This window comes from Cavia porcellus, unplaced genomic scaffold (genome assembly GCF_034190915.1).
Source record: "Cavia porcellus strain 051 isolate PalLab524CR breed Dunkin Hartley unplaced genomic scaffold, mCavPor4.1 scaffold_7, whole genome shotgun sequence".
Lineage (NCBI taxonomy): Eukaryota > Metazoa > Chordata > Mammalia > Rodentia > Caviidae > Cavia > Cavia porcellus.
This window is the reverse complement of record NW_026947490.1, coordinates 89243709-89261399: the sequence shown is the minus strand read 5'-3', so window position 1 is coordinate 89261399 and position 17691 is coordinate 89243709. Positions and strand designations below refer to the sequence as shown.

General features: G+C 32.8%; 1 protein-coding gene across 6 annotated transcripts in view; it reads left to right on the top strand.

Annotated features, from left to right (window-relative positions):
• The window catches only part of Ascc3 (activating signal cointegrator 1 complex subunit 3), a 315181-nt gene that overhangs the window by 145664 nt on the left and 151826 nt on the right, over positions 1 to 17691 (top strand). For all 6 annotated transcript variants that reach the window (XM_063253931.1, XM_063253927.1, XM_063253928.1 and 3 more), the window contains one exon: positions 15400 to 15534. In XM_063253931.1, coding sequence (XP_063110001.1) covers positions 15400 to 15534 — 135 coding nt within the window. The remainder of the gene's footprint in view (positions 1 to 15399; positions 15535 to 17691) is intronic.

Genomic DNA, 17691 nt, shown 5'->3' with positions numbered 1-17691 from the left:
GCCAAGATAGTGGGGGGCACAGTTTTTATTGACCAAAACTACAAAACAAGGTAGAGGTTCACAAAACAGGGTGGGAGTCCGGGGAGTTTTACAAGGGATATCTGGAGCACACTGATCTCAGAAAACAGGGTGTTGGGCTGAAGGCTGGGTGCAGAATGTTTCTAGGATAAAAGGGGTGGGGAAGATACAAGGCTGGTGGTTATCTATATGAGCTCAGCTAAGAAGGAACAGAAAAAGGGGAGGGGGGTAACCCATACAGAACAGGAACACAGCATGGAGTGATTTATGGAAAATTACAAATTATAACAGAATGTATTGTGTTAGTAGCATTTCTTCTACTCAAGTGATTTTAAAAAGTTTATTTTTTCTAAAAGGAATCACTAACTGTATAGTCAGTGTTCAAGAATTTTAGTGATTATTATTTAAGAAAAGAAAACTGTTAGAAATCTGTAAAATACATTTTGTGTTATTTTACTGAATCAGATGCAACACAGAACATCTTTTAATGCTCAAAAGTAATAGACCTTCAAGTCCAGTGACATCTGTAGAAATGAAATTGTTAGCTCACTAATGAATTTTATTTGCATAGTAATAGAGTAGCTGTTCTTGCTTAATTTGGTCTACAAAATAGATGCTGCTATTTTGGGGCCCTCATTAGCAAATGTAAATGAAATGTGATCTTATGGAGATCAGAACAATATTTCTCTAAGTGTAAGACTGTAATATATTGAAAAAATCTTTTATTGTGTTTATCTACTTTTATTGGATGACCCAGATTTAACCGTGAATGAAATATATCTAAATTTGTACTATGAGGAGCACTAGAAGTAATCACTGTGGTTTGGGTCACAGCATTCAAATTTTAGTTATATTTGAGAGTATTTTTAACATAGCATGAATCCAAGGTGCTGGCAAGCCCTTTATCATTAAAATAATTATAAGTAGGTTGACTTCAATATATGTTTCTTAAAACTTTCACTTACATAAAGGTATGTCTATATGAACTTTTTAGAATTAATACATACAACTTTTATAAACTAAAATTTAAAAATGAAAATAGATTTCTCGACTTAGTATCTTCCAGAGTACTGAATGTACTTCATGATTTGGATTCTCTTTCTATATTTATCTATTTAGGTAAGAGCTGAGGTGGGTCGAATGCCAAATATAGATGTTCTACACTTTTATGATGATTTATCCTGTCAATCCAATTAAACTGAGAAACCCCTAGGAGATCAGTAAAGGGTACTTTTGTGTGTGTCTGGGTGGGTCATGTGGTGTTTCTAGACATTCCTACATTGTTATTTTGGGGGGATTTACTTATGGTTCATATGTTCCTATGCCTGTTGTTTCGTTTTGGTTGTTTTGTGTAATCAATACAGATTTATTTTCTTTTAATTTGGAGGCAAAAAAAAAGACTGAGCACAGTCTCCTTAGGGTGAAATTTTTCCTTTTATACGTTTTTCCTTTCACTGTGTTGTTTCCTTTGCTGCAGAGCTTTTTAATTTGGTAATTCGGAGGCCTCCCTATCTTTGGCTCATGGATATTCACCTTCCCCCTATGTCCTCACATGGTTTCCTTTCTGCGTGTCTGGGTCTGATTATTAAAATAACTACTAGTGTATATTTGCAGTACAGAATAATGATGTTTATTTAGGTAACTGCTTGATGGTTTTCTATCCCTTCCCCTCCTCTTCCTTACCTCGATCTTCCTCCTGGTTACTGTCTCCATCTCCAAGAAGCCTGCCTTCTTGTTTCCTGGCATCTCTCCTTTATTATATTCTTCTGTTTATTCATTTATATTTTAGATTCCTCATATGAGTCATAATTTTCTGTGTCTCACTTACTTCACATAGCATTATTGTCTATAATTCTATCCATTTTCCTGCAGATGATAGGATTTCAGTCTTTTTGTGGCTGAGTAATCTGTCTACCTGCCTATCTCAATCACATTTTTTTATCCATTCATACATGGATATCTGGATTGTTTCCAGAGCTTAGCTACTGTGATTTGTGCTGATATAAACATGGGTATGCTTGTATCACTATAGAATTGTGCCTTTTATTTCTTCTGGGAATATACTCAGGAAAGATATTGCTAGGTCAAATAGAATTTCTATTTTTAGTTTTTCAAGGAACCTCCATACTGATTTCCATAGTGACTATACTTGTTTTTATTCCTACCATCAATGTAAAGAGATCCTCTTTCACTTACATCCTTGCCAGGATTTGTTGCTTTTTGTATTTTTGATAATAACCATCTTGACTGGCTATTAAATGAAATCTCAAAATTGTTTTGATTTTTATTTCCATAAGGGCTAAAGATGATGAAAAGTTTTTCATAAAGTTATTGCCATCTGTACTTCTTTTGGGAAGTATATATACAGTTCATTTGCCCATTCCCCTGCTCCTTGGATTATTTGATTTTCAGCAATGTTTTCTTTGTGTATTCTAGACATGAGTCCTCTAGCAAAAGTTTATCTGGGAAGAAGTTTTTCCTTTTTTATACGTTTTTCCTTTCACTGTGTTGTTTCCTTTGCTGCACAGAACTTTTTAATTTGGTAATTCTTGATATTTTATCTTATACTACCGGATTTTTGTTTAGAAAATCATGCTTGTACCTGTATTTTCAAGTGTTTCCGCCTATAATTTTCCAGAAGTTTCAAAGTTTCTATTTTTATATTTAAGGTCGTTGATTCATTTCAGCATTAGCATTGGGTGAGATAAGAATCTAGTTTCAATTTGCTGTACATTGTTAACCAGTTTTCACAAGGCCATTTGTTAAAGAGGCTGTCTTTTCCCCAGTGTGTTTTTATTGCCTTTGTCAAAAATCAAATGGCCGAGGGTGCACAGAGTCTCTCGCTTCTTGTTCTGTGTGCCTGTGTGTCTTGGTCTGTGTGTCTGTTTTTATGCCAGTGTCATGCTGGTTTTAAGCCAGATACTTCTTATGCCTCCTGTTTTGCTCTTCTTTCTCAGGATTGTTTTGCCTATTCTGGGTTCCTTTTGGTTCCAAATGAATTTAAGGTTGTTTTTTTGCACTTCTATGAAGAAGAATGCTACTAGTATTTCAGTAGGGGTCACATTAAATCTATAGATTACTTTTGGTAATATAACAATTTTAACTATTAATCCAAGAAGAAAGACTGTCTGTTCACTTTCTAATATCCTCTTTAATTTTTCCTTTAGAGTTCCATAGTTTTGATTCTATAGGTTTTTACCATTTTTTATAATTTTTTTGTAAGTAATCATGAATGGAATTGTTTTCCTGATTTCTTCCTTACTGAGTTCATTGTTGGTGTAAGTGACTTCTGTTGGTTTGGTGTTGATTCTGTATTCTGAACTGTTCTTTTTTCGTTTTGTTTTTATTGAATTACAGCCATCCTAATCCAAGAGGTAGTTGATAGTGCTTTTGATTTTCATTTCCCTAATGCATAAAATGCATGGAATGCATTTTTTCTTGTGTTCATTGGCAAATTGTGCAGTATAACCATCTTTGGAAATATGTTGATTGGATTTCTTTAAGTTCAGGCGACTTTTTATTGTATCATTGAGTTTTAGATGTAATTAATATATTTTTGATATTAAACTTTTGCTAATATTTTGTCCCATACTGTAAGTTACCTCTTTTACTCACTAGTATTGTCCTTGATGCAGTGTTTTATTCTATTGAAATTAATTTCTTATAGTAAAGGAAAAGTATATTCAAAATATTTGATATTTCAAAAACTATATTTAATATACTACTTTAAGCTTTTTTGGTGATGTTAATATTTCAGAGAGTATGTTGAACTATATCTTACGTTTCTAAGTGTATTATTCAGTATTTGGATAGATAGATGGTGAATTGATTATAAGATTTTTGTTGTAGTAGGCTTAATTAGAACTATGATATATGTATTTTTGCTATCATGATACATGATGTACTTTGCATTCTTTGGCTTTTTAAAAAATACTATACTTTTATGCAGCTATCTTTTAGATTTTAGAAGTACTTTATATTTCTTTTATTCCAATACAGAGGTTGAAGTATCTATGTCTCAGATGTAGACTGATAAATATCAAAGTGATTCTTTAGACAAATTAGGGATGAATATTTCTCACATTCTCACTAACATAATTCAGAAATGATGGGCTAAATCCATGTATCACATAAAAGCTTAGGTCCTAGGAAAGAACTGAAGATTCTCAGTGTGAGAGTTTAGAACTGATGGTGAACTTCCAAGTATAGATCTAATTACACAGCCTAGAGCTGCAGAGGCATTTCTCTCTACTTGGATTGCTTTTCTTGGCTTCTTACTAATGTAATCCATGAAGACCAGAGAGTTAATTATACATTTTTCACATATAGCTAGATGGGATAAGTTAACTCTATTTGAGGTAGCTTACATTTTCATGGTATATCTATTAGGCCTTTAGGAAAGAAAGAAATATTTTACTAAGTTATTTGATCACCAGAAATAATTGATAAATGCTACTTTTAAATACTGAATGTTACACTCATAGTTTAAGAACTATTTCAGGCAAGTATAGGCATCTATGCCTGTCATCCCAGTACTCTGGAAGGCTAAAAGAGGTAGATCACTAAAGTTCAGCTTAGCCTGGACAACTCAGTGACCTGTGAGACTCTGTCTCAAAAGAAAAGAAGACTGGGGATGTAGTTTAGAATAAAGATCCTGGATTATACACAAAAAATAAATAACTAAATACAATATTTAAATTTATAATTTTATCCCTATTTTGAATAATAATGTAGTAGTAAATTTTCTACCTTTTAAAAAAAGAATGCTTATTTTTAAAGTTTGATTTTTGTCTAACATGTATTAATGTATGTATAAGTGGAATTTACTGTGATATTTTAACAATGCATATTACATGCACTGGTCACATCCAGACTCCCTCTCTCCACTTTCTCATCCACCACTGCTAACCTTCTCCCAACTTCTGACAGTCACTGTTTTGCAGTCAGATTGACCGTTTCCAGGTTCCACACAGGAGAGAGCACACGAGATACTTGGTTTCTGTGTACAACTTCTCTTAACATGTTTTCCGATTCCATCTGTTTTTATCTGCAAAAGCTAAGATTGCATTCTTTTTGTGACTGAATAATATTCCATTGTGTATGTAGTGTGTGTATATAATGTGTATATATGTATGTCACATTTTCATCATCCATTCATGCATTAGTGGGCACCTAGATTGATAATGTATCTTAGCTGTAGTGAACAATACCACAATGAATATGGAAACTCACGAATCTCTTTAGTATGCTGACTTTGTTACTATTGGATATATAAGCAGAAATGTGATAGTTGGGTTTAAATTTTTATTAGTATATGTTTATGTACATAATGGTTACCTTCATTGTGGAGAATTGCCACATGTACATAATACCTTAATTCTTTTTACTTCCCATTGTTTCCCTCTCTTCCCCTCCTTTCATCTTTAGGTCCCCTTCCCTTGCAAAATATCTATCTTCCTTTTATCTTTTTTGTTTTTTGAGAGCACAAACTGTTCTTTTTGAGGAACTTACAGCAATTAGTAGTATAGTTATCTATCTTGTATATCTATGCATACCCGCATATATGTGTATAACTATATACATACAATCTTTTCCCTTCTTCTCTTTCTCCTTTTCCCCTATCCCAATTGTTCTTTCTTTTTGAACACTTTCTTTCCATTTCATTTTCACAGTATCTATTATACATTTTAGATCTTAATACTCTTTCAGGATTTTTTACCCTAGAGACACAATGTGGTATTTACACATGTGAGTTTGATTTATTTCATTTATGTGTGTGGTCTCAAAGTTTATCCTTTATAGCTGAGTGATACTCTATTGTATACAATATCACATCTTTTTTATCCATTCTTCAGTTGATGGGCATTTGTGTTGTTTCCAAGGTTTAACTATTACAGATTGTGCTGTTATGAACATGAGTGCACATATATTGCGGTGTCATGATGTTTTCAGTTCTTCTGGAACAATACCCAGAAGGATAATAGCTGGATTGAATGGGATCTCCAATGCTAGTTTTTTTGTTTTTTTTTTTTAGAAATCTCCACACAGATTTCCATAGTGGTTATACTAGCCTGCACTCTTACCAACAGTGCAAAAGAGTTCCTTTTTCCTAACAGCCCTGCAAACATTTGTTATTGGTTGATTTCTTGATGGCAGCCATTCTTTCTGGAGTGAAATGGAATGTCAGTGTTGTTTTAATTTTGATTTCTCGAATGACCAGTGATGCTGAACATTTCTTCATGTATTTATTTGCCATTTGTATATCTTCATCTGAGAAGTGCATTTTCCTCTCAGATGCCCATTTTTGGATTTGGTTTTTGAATTTGGGGTGCCTGATGTTTTTCAAATCTTTATATGTTCTAAATATAAGTCCTTTGTCTGAGGAATAGTTGGCTAAATTTTTTTCCCATTCTGTGGTTTTTCTTTTTATTCTGTTGGTGATTTCTTTTGAAGTGCAAAAGCTTTTTAATAAGATGCGATCCCAGTTGTTGATTCTCTGAAGTACTTCTCATGTGGTCTGCATTTTGTTCATGAACTCTTGGCCTACCCCTGTGTCTTCAAGATTTTTACCTACCTTGTCTTTCTGTAGATAGTGTTTCTATTTTAATATTTAGATTGTTGATCCATTTTGACTTTAGAAATAAAAGGAATGCAGATAGAAAGTTAAACTCATTATTTGCAGATGATATGATACTCTAAAACTACTCTTTAGTAGATCTCTAAAACTCCATAAAATACTACTACAGTTAATAAACAAATTCAGCAGCAAAACTGGTTACAAAGTCAACACTCAAAAACCAAAAGCATTTCTATACCCAAATAATAAACTCGAGTGAGAAAGAATTTATGGAAATAATGCCTTTAACAGTAGCATCCAAAAAACCAAAATACTTAGAAATCAATGTAACAAAGGATGTAAAAGATCTATATATTGAAAACTATAATACTCTAAAAAAGGAAACTGAAGGAGGGTATCAGAAAGCGAAAAGATACCTCATAGATAGGAAGAACCAACATAGTGAAAATGGCTGTACTCCTAAAGTTATTATAGAGATTCAATGTAATTTCAATCAAACCACCATTAACATACCTTGCAGATCCACAGAAAACATTCCTAAAATTCATTTGGAAACAGAAGCGACCCAGAATAGCAAAAGCAATCCTGGGCAAAAAGGCAAAAGACATTACAATCCCTGCTTTGAAATTATACTACAAGGTTACTGTGATAAAATCAGCATGGTACTGGCAAAAAAAAAACAGATCGGAGGATCAGTGGAGCAGATTAGAAGATGCAGACACAACTACAAAGACACTCAGCCACCTTGTCTTTGACAAAGGGGCCAAACATGTTCACTGGAAGAAAGATAGCCTGCTTAATAAATGGTACTGGAAAAGCTGGTTTTCCACATGCTGGAGACTAAAACTGGACCCATATCTTTTTTCTTTTATTTTGCTCCTAAAATCATTTATATTTTAGATTGCTCATATAAGAGAAATAATGCAGTATTTCAGCTATGTGTCTTCACTTAACACTATGGTTTTAAGGTACATTCTTTTTGCTACAAAGGACTTGGTAGATCTTTTGTTAGTCTGTGGAGGAAGCTGCATAGTGTTCTCCATAATCCCTGCACTAGTTCTTATATCTCACCAGGTGTATATTAGAATTTCTTTCCTCCACATTCTTATCAACCTCTTTATTTTTTTATTAATTAATTAACTTTGATGGTGGCCATTCTCACTGAGGTAAATGATCCTCAAGATAGTTTTCATTTGCATTTCTTTAATAGCTAATGATACTGGGCATTTTTGATACATTCGTTAACTATTATTATTTCTTCTTTTGAGTGTCTATTCTGATCATTTGACCATTTGAAATTAGATTACTTTTTTTTTTCTTCTTTTGTGAGCTCTGTATATATTTTGGGTATTAGTCCTGCAATTTGACTTGCATTCTATCAGTTGTTTCCTCAGATGAAGTCAGCCCACTTGTTGGTCTTTGCTTTTATTTCTTGTTCTTTTGAGGTCCTCAGTGTGTTTAGTTTTATACTTTTAGGTCTCCACACTTAGGCCTTTGACCCATTTTAAGTTGATTTTTTGTATATGGCGGAGATAGGATTCTAGTTTCATTCTTCTGTATAGTTAAGACCAGGCTGCTGTTTTCCAGTGTATGTTTCTAGTCCCTTTGTTAATCAGTTTTCTGTTGATTCAGTATGTCTGGGAACTCTTTTCTGTTACATAAGTATCTGTACCATGGGTAGCTTATTTGTTTATTTAAATAAGAGTGTCTTACTGTTTGGGTTACTATGTCTGTAGTACAAAGTCCTCAACTTAAAAACATTAGAGTTGTGAACTTTCATGGATACAAAAGGGCCTCAATTACCAACATTTGTAGATGGGAAAAAAGTCACAAAAGTAGCTCATATGTCTGCACTACATTATCACAGTTGTGCTACTGCATGCTTGCTATACAGTGCGATAGTATGCAGTAAGTATAGTACAGTTAGCGACCTACTGTATTTTGGGAGGATTATACCTACATTGTGTTTTTGTTTCAGAGGTATGTAAGACTCACTTTATTGGACATTAACGAATCCAGCTTATGAACATTCTTCTAAAATGGAACTTTCTTAAGTTGGAGACTTATTATTTTAAAATTGGCTATTTTCTGTTGTTATTGTTCAAGATAGCTTTGGATTTGCGGATATCTTTTGTACTTTGATACGAGTTTTATAATTTGTTATTTTTACTTTTCAAGAATGTTAATGGTATTTTGATAGGGATGACATTGAATCTGTCACTTGCCTTGGGTAATAGAGACATACATTTATTTATTTATTTATTTATTTATTTATTTATTTATTTGAGACTTAGTCTTATAGTCCATGCCAACCTTAAACTTGCTATTCTCCTGCCTCAGCCTCCCAAAAACTCACCTAAACAATATTATTTCTTCCAGTCCATGAACATGGGAGATCCTTCCATTTTTTTTCTGTGTCTTCTTCAATTTCTTCTCAATGTTTTGTAATTTTCACTTCCCTAGTTAGATTTATTTAAAGTATTTTTGTTGTATTCTTGTAGCTATTGTGAGTGAAACTATATAATTTTTCAACAATATCAAAAGACTAATTAGCAATTTTAGCTTATATATCTGAAAGATTTGTTAATAAAAATTTAAAGTGAAACTATTAAGGACAATTAATTATCTAGTTGAGTAATTAGATGTTACCTGTTACCTCATATTTTAATGAGTGTGTATGAAAGTATGAACTTAACCTTATCTCTTAAGATGTACAGTCTTTTAAATTCAAATCTGCTGTAAAAAATGGTTTCATGAATGCTTATCATCTTCAGCACTGGAATTTTAGCAGTCGTTTATTGAGTCTACATTACTTGGATGAATACTGCGGTGGTGACAGGTAAATATAAAAACCAGTAAAATGTTAGTCTTGTCATCATGTAGCATTCACAGAAGAAATACAACTTGATGGAAAGAAAGTGGGTTTTGGATTCTACTCTTGAATGAGAGGGAAATTACTAAATCTCTTTGAGCTTCAATTTTCTCATTTGTAAAATTCTGATAAAATTACCCGCTTCTTTATGTTATGATTAAGTACATTTGTATTGTACCTAGTATTAGACCTAGCACTTACCGAGCACTTAATAAATGGTGTCCTTTATTATTAGTCTCAATAGAAGAGAGACCTATGTATGTATTGTGGACCTACAATGTCAAAAAAAAAAAAAAGGACACTGTATTGAGAATGCTTGATTTTTCCTGGAGAAATTAGAGAAAGATCACTAGATCTGGGACTTGAAACTTTGTAGGATTTACACAGATGGAGTTGGTATGAGGACTGAGTAAAAACCATGGCTAGAGGCCTAGAAACATACACATCACAGAGTTTTTAGACAATAGGAAGAGGAATGTAGAGCAGTGAAAGACAAAGATTTCTATATATTTTTTTCCTGGTTCATTATTCAAAGCACATTTTTAAAAGTTGCTAAAAGTATTTTAAATTGTTCAGTGAGGTGTTAGATACATGTTATGAAAGTATATATATATATATATATATATATATAAAGTATATATATATATATATATACACACACACACACACACACACACACGCACACACACACATATATGGAGTAAATATATAGGTGCCAGTGTATAACAGTTATATCATGTTCTTATCATTTAGTCTTTTAGGCTAAATTAATTTTACTTATTTTTATTACCCCGATATTGCTTATCGGCGATGACAGAGTCTCAAAATTCCTGGATAAGAACATTAGCATCTCTGTGAAACTTGTTTGAAATTCAGTTTCTTGTCTTGACATAGACATATTTAGTCAAAATGGGTTGTGGGGAGAAGGAATAGAAAAAAATTTTTTTTAATCTTGCCATGTGAGTTGGAAGAGTTCTAAAATTTGAAACCATTCTCTTACTAAATGTATTTTCATTTGCATTATATTCGTAGATTCTTATGGTAATTCTGTGATACAGAATATTCTTAGAGAAATAACAATAGAAGACATTAATTTATTCTAAATCGTATTGTTATTCAGTAATATTCCAACATATTTTGATCTTTTGCCAATAATACGCTCTTCTTTCCTTTAGATGCATTCTGAAATAATCATTCCAGTTTTTTGCATGATTAGTTTTTACCTTTTCCTCATTGACCAACTTGAATGAGCATTTTATTTGAAGAAAGCTTTTTGGACAAATCACGCAACAAGGATAGGGTTCAAATTAACATATTTTCTCTTCAAGTAAGGGCTGATTCAGTCATACATTTTAAACTGTATTTTTTTAACTAAAAACACATATTTATGGTAGTTTTTAAATGTGTAATCTTAAGAAATCTCAAATAAAATCATTAACAGTTTTATCAGATTAAATTTATTATCTTTGTTGACTAGAAATTTACTAATCTTATCTCATTTTATGACATGTTTAACTGCCTCTTAGTTACTAACAGTATTTCTAAGATTAATTTGGAGTTATTTCTGCCAAATGAAACAATGTGATCTTCTGTTTTAATTTTCATAGGAATCTATTTGAGTTAATTAACCAAATTAACTAACCAGAAAATAAGTTATATTTATGTAGACCCAGAATCTTGCATTGTCTTCTATTGAAGAATCTAGGCAGAACATTAAGAATTTATTTTACGGAATCAGACATGATGGCTCCTTTAATAAAAAATAATTACTACTTTAAATTATAACTAATATTTGTTAGCTGCATTAGAAAATATTTTGCAAAATGATAAACTGACAAGTCAGACTGAAGTAATTAATGAAGATTTAGCATCATAGTTTATTTTTTCTTATGTTTCCATATCTTAATTCATTAATATTTGCCCTAGCTCAGCTGTTCCTCAAAGGACTAATATCTGGAATGTATAAAGAACTTTAAAAACCAGAGCCACCAAATTTGAAGACCCAGTCCCAAACTGGGCATGTGAAATAAATAGACACGTCTCAGATGAAGAAGTAGAAATGACAAATAAATACATTAAAAAATGTACAACATCAGTGGTCACTTGAGAGATGCAAAATAAAACAACACTTAGGTTTCATCTGAGTCAGGACAAAATGGTTATTATCAAGAAATCAACCAATGACAAATGCTGGCTTGGCTGTAGGGGTAGAAAGAAACCGTTCTCTATAGTTGGTGGGTGTGTATGTAGACTGGTACAATGCCTGTGGAAACGAGATAGCGACTCCTCAAAAATCTTAAAGTAGAGGTTGCGTTTGATCCAGCTGTTCCCCTTCTTGGTACCTTTCCAAAAGAATTAAAAGCATCATACCACAGTGATATATGTTTATAGTAGCACCCATGTTTATAGCAGTACAGTTTGTAATATCTAGATCTTAGAAATGGCCCAGATGCCCTTCAGCTGATGAATGGATCAAGATGTGTTTTTTTTTAAACAATGGAATACTACCCTGCCATTAAAGGATAAGCTTGAGACATTTATAGGAAAATGATGCACCTTGAAAGCATACTCTTAAGTGAAAGATAATGAATCATTTCTCTGGCTTGAGAAACCAAAAGTGTAAATAAGGAGCAAAATATATAGTATGCATTGTGAAATAGGAAGAAATGTACACGTGGGAAGGGGATCTAGGGAGAGGGCAGGAGGAAAGGAAGAAAAGGAAAAGAAAGTGGCAACTGAAGGAAAAAATAGAAACAAAGCTTTTGTAGATAATGAAGGAAAGAGAAATTAATTTTGTTTGAAGTGAAGAGAGAAAGTGGTAAGAAATGAAGAATTGAAATATAACATGTGCTGTACAAATGATCTTCATGTATATCTAAAATGTGCAATTAATTAAATTGTGCAATTAATTAAATTGCAATACAATTAATTAAAAAACACCCAGCTCATCTGAGAAATGATCTAGGCTATACTGTTTTTATAAAAATGCCTTAAAATTTTGTGATATCCTATATTTATAGGTAAATTAAGATAGATTGGATAGGGAAATTTTTGTAGTGGTAGTTTTGTTTTACCTTTTAAATGTCTTTCATTGTTGGAGAGGAAAACTAAAGTGGTAGTAATTACTAATTTCCCCCAATAGTAAAATAGTTAATTAAGTAGTTGTTAATAATTCAGTTTCTGGGCCCTACCCTAAATATTTTTACTCATTGATTTTCAGAAGAGGACCCAGAAATCTCTTTTTATATTTACCCGTAATGAGTCTTATGAAATGGTTTTTGTAACTCAGTGTAAAAACTTAGACAAGAATGTACTTCTTCAAGCTAATACACTTTAAAAAAAAGAGTTAAATATTCCAAATAATACTATACCCACTTTGATGAAGCCTGCACCCTGCCGCTTGCTATAACCAGACAGGACCGAAGATGGATGGGTTTCTTTCCTTCCAGCTTGGAACCCTGGAATGTAGTTATTGTATCTCTGCTGCTTAGTATAGTGATTGGCATACAGTAGATACACATAAGTATTTAGGATAGATGAATAAAGAGATCTACTGCTCCAGGTTTACAGTTACTGCATTTTGCATACACTATCCTTTCTTTCATTCCATTGCCTAAATTATGTGTATAACTTTATCTTCCTCCTTAAATGATACAAGGCTTTCATAGACAGGACCATATCTTGGCTATTTTTATATCTGTCTATACATGTCTATCCAAACATGGCCAGTGAATATTTATACAGTAAAAATATTTTGAGTTTATTTATGCTGTTATACAAGATTCTCACCTGCAAGAGGGAAGGGGACCTTTGTTTTTCAGTTTTTCTTTGGGATGAGGAGTGACCATATGTATGTGCAACGACATTTGAAAAAATAAATGAAAATAACTTCATTTTACAGATTTTCTTAAAAATTTTAATGTTGAGGTTAATGAGGCTTTATAGATAATAAAATTTACTTTTGTATTAGAGAAAACAACATTGCTAAACTCACAGGCAGAATGTCCCTACCTTTTGCAGGAGGTAGAATGGTAGACTTTGACATACGCTGTACTGGTGAAATTTCAACAGAGGATTATGGTTGACAGAATTATCCAGCTTAGAGGTTTTTAAAAGTTTTTATTCGTGCATGTGTAAAGTATGTAATGATTATCTTCCTCATGGGGAGTTGATACATGTACATATGATATATTTAATTCTTTTTTTAAGCAGAGTCTTGCTTTGTATTATAGACTAACTTTGAACTCATCATGTAGCCTGTTCTCAAACACACAGTTAACTTCTTGCTTCAGCCTTCTGAGTTTTGAGATTATAGAGATGCCCCACCACTCCTAGCTCACATTTTAATTCTTTTTACATCATTTTCCGTGGCTGGTATGACTTGCAATGTTTTCATTCTTTAAACTCCTTGGGGAGGTTTTTGTTTTTGTTCTTTAAGAACTTCTGATTTTTTTTCCCCACATTGTCTTCTTATCTTTCCTTTGAATTCACCCTAAATAATTACAGTCATTTTGGCGTTCTAGTTTGTGATTTGATTGTTATATAAGATTTGACTCCGGTGTGAATCTTAATTAGTATCATAAATATGGGAACATTTTCTTTGACAAGTTTATAAACTGCTTCCTAATACAGTAAAAAAATAAAATAAAATAATAACCTGAGGTAATCAACTTAAAGAGGAAAAGTTTATTTGGCCCCATAGTTTCAGAGGTTTCAGCCCATGGTCAGTAGGTCCTGTTGCATTGGGTGTCGCAGGGCAGAACATCATCATAGAAGCAAATGGTGTCACCAGCTGCTGACTGACTGAGAAACAAAAAGACGAAATCAAACAGGCGCAGTCTCTTTGAGGGTTGCTGCAGTGACCTAAAGCCTCCTACCATGCCTCACTTTTTTAAAGTTTACACCTCCAATACAGGACTGGAAAGCTTTACTATGTGGATCTTTGGGGGACATGTAAGATCCAAGCTGCAGCATTTCACATCTGGCTTCCAAAAACTCATATCCACCTTACCATGCAAAAAATGCATTTGGTGGATCTTTAGGAGTCTCCAGTGTTTTAAGCATTATGTTGCTCAAAAGTCTTAAGTCCAAAGTATCAAATTCTCAAGGCAAAAATTAAGCTGTCTGTCCCTCTAAAAAAACTAAGCCAAGTTAATACTTCTGAAATACACTGACATAGGGTAAATGCTCCCATTGTAGCGGGGAGGAGTATCAAACCAAGACTGAATGAAACACAAGGCAGACATTAACTGCCAAGTCAACACATCTTGGCGTCTGGTGCACACAGTGGCAGGATGTGGTCTCCCAAAGGCTGACTGCTTCAAACCCATAGGTTTGCTCGTTGTAACCTGCATGGCCTCTCTTTGGGGCTGACTTTGCAGCCTGCCTACAGCTTCCCTCCCTAGTGACGTTCAACAAACAGAATATGAATGCAACTGAAAAGAATAAGATAAAGGAGTAGCTTGCATTCTGCAAGCTGCCTGTGTACCTTCTGTCCTCTACTGTGTTTCTTGTTCGACCTCTAACCTTTCCCTACAATTACCTCAGTCTCATCATTCCCAAAAAGCCATTGCTATGATAAAAATTATTTCATTCTTTTGTATGAACAAATTATCTTTCTCAGTTTTCTTTGATAAGTATAACAAATCATGTTGTCATAATAGAAATGCACAAACTGAACTCCCAAGTGTTACAGAATCCATCCATTAGCACAGAAATCATTTGTATGCTAACAGAGTCATGTTATTGAATTTAATGTATCATGCCCTTATTCTGTATATGCCTCATTCTAAAATGAGAAAGTACAGGAAAATTCATAAATTTGAGTTTTGTTTTGAGAAATTTATACTTGTTTTATAAAGGATAATGCCCAAGCTAGTAGTAAGCTGTGATTTAGTGAATTGAAATATTAAATTACTTTTCTTTATTTTAGGTGATGGTGTTTGTACATGCTCGAAATGCCACTGTGAGAACAGCTATGTCTCTAATAGAAAGAGCCAAAAATTGTGGCCAGATTTCCTGCTTTTTACCTTCCCAAGGACCCGAATATGGACATGCAGAAAAACAGGTAAATCGGTACAAATGACAGGAAAAGGGCAAGGAGTAAAGCTGCAAAGACCAGATCCTGTGTATGTTAAAGATCTACTAGCTACAAGTTCCAAGAAGTAAATTTGACAAATTTACTGACTTTTTCCTTGGCTTAATGATCTTTTTAAAAAGTCCCACTGCTTGATGTTTTCATTTAACACATTTCTCCATATAGTTATAATTGAAGTTCTTGTTCCTATTTTTCAAAGTATAATTAAAATGTGAAAGTCAGTTAAATTTCATAAAATATATCTAGTGGCTTTATCATTATTTTTTTGAAAAATTAATAGTTTTTAAATTACTGTTTTACCTTCCAAGTAAAACATTGGCTGATACAACTTAAGAAATGAAAAAGTCTTTTTAAGATTTTAAAGGACTCCGAAAATGAAAAGGGTTAATTGAAATAAACTGACCCACAATATGTTCAAAGGACTGAAAAACGGTGGAACTACCTTGCATCCTGGTTAGAGAGGCAGAACCTCAGGCTTACCAAATGGGAATCTGCAGTTCAGCTAGATTCCCAAGTGATTTTATGAATGTTACACTTTATACCCTAAATATTTTGAGTGTTGGTAGTATCTAACAGAAGTTACTTAATTGTGTAGATTCAAAATAGGTCAAAATTGGACAAGCTATGGTCTGAGGGTTAAGAGTAGTCACTTAATTTTGTAACTAAAGTTTTTATTAGATGATAGCCAAATCTAGTGCTTTATCTATGACTGTTTCCTTACCCAAGAGGAGAAGAATTGATTATTAGCTAGACTCTGAGATACTCGCTGTCCCTTAGGAGAAAAGGTGCTAAGATACTGATTTCAAGCTACAGAAATAAAATATTTAAGATGTATATTGGCATAAGAGGATATTTTTATAATGTGCTTACTAAATAATTGCTAATATCAGGCATCGTGCTATGTATTTTCACATTCATTATCCTAGTAAATATTTAATTACGATTAATCACATACATTTCACTATTTTTATTTGATATTTCAAATTTTGATGATATTAAGCTAATGCCAGTTTTGACTATTAGATTCTCTTTCAATTTAGAACTACAAAATGTGTTTGTTTTCCTTTTTTTACTTTAGTTTTCTATTATATAGCTTTGTATTCTTCCAGTTATTTATGAGTTTTTGAAAAGTCAATTTTGTATTCATATGTCTTACTTATTTCATATCTTTGGGAAAAAAAAAAAAAAAAAAAAAAAAAAACAACAACTCTATTGTATTTAAAAGCCAAGCCTTGGGAGCCACCTTGTGGATTTCTGGTTACTTCATACTTTCTAAGTCTGAAATCTTTTGCTATTTTAGTTAATTCATGTTTATTACTCATTGTTAGAGTAATGTTTAACATTGAGTATTTTCTAGTGCCAAACATCGTTGGCAATAGAGTTATTGCATAATTCAGTCTTTACAGTGCAAACTATCATATCTTTGTACTGGTATTGTCTCTTAATAGATATTTCTGTAAGTAATTCAGGTACATCATGAGATAGTCTGTAGCATTTAATTATAATTTACAGACAGGCATTTTTAATTGTTTAAGACTTGCTGAATACAAATTAACAAATTGTTGAAAAAATATGGAGAAATAGAAAATTTTGATACAGTTGGATAAAGTTGAAAATCCCTAGTCATCGTGATTACTTGAATTTTTATCATATCTTTGTATTATGCTTTATTTTAATCGTCATCCAGCTGTCATTCATTGCGTTTGTTTTAAAAAAGTGGATTTATTGAGACATGTTTTTAGGGAACATTGTCTTCTTCACCATTATGTCCCCAGCCATCATATAGTATTTGTCTGACAATAGGTACCTTCAAATTACTTTCTTCTTTGCTTTTATTCGTCTAAGGCAGGCATTATACAAAATGCTTTAATTTCAATTTTCTCATGTGATCTACAGCACGATTCTGTCCTTTCACAATTCTTACCCCCATTTTACAGGTAAAGAAACTAAAACAGAGATAGTAAATTATTTCTTCAGAGACTTCATCTAATTAGAAGAGCATGGTTTGGGCCAGTCTGATTCTCTAATCTACCCTGGTATCCTTTATGTTCAGAAGTAAAAGACCAAACCCAATCTGGGAATTTCTAAAGGTTTATAGCATTGAGGCTTTTTTTAAGTGGAAGAATA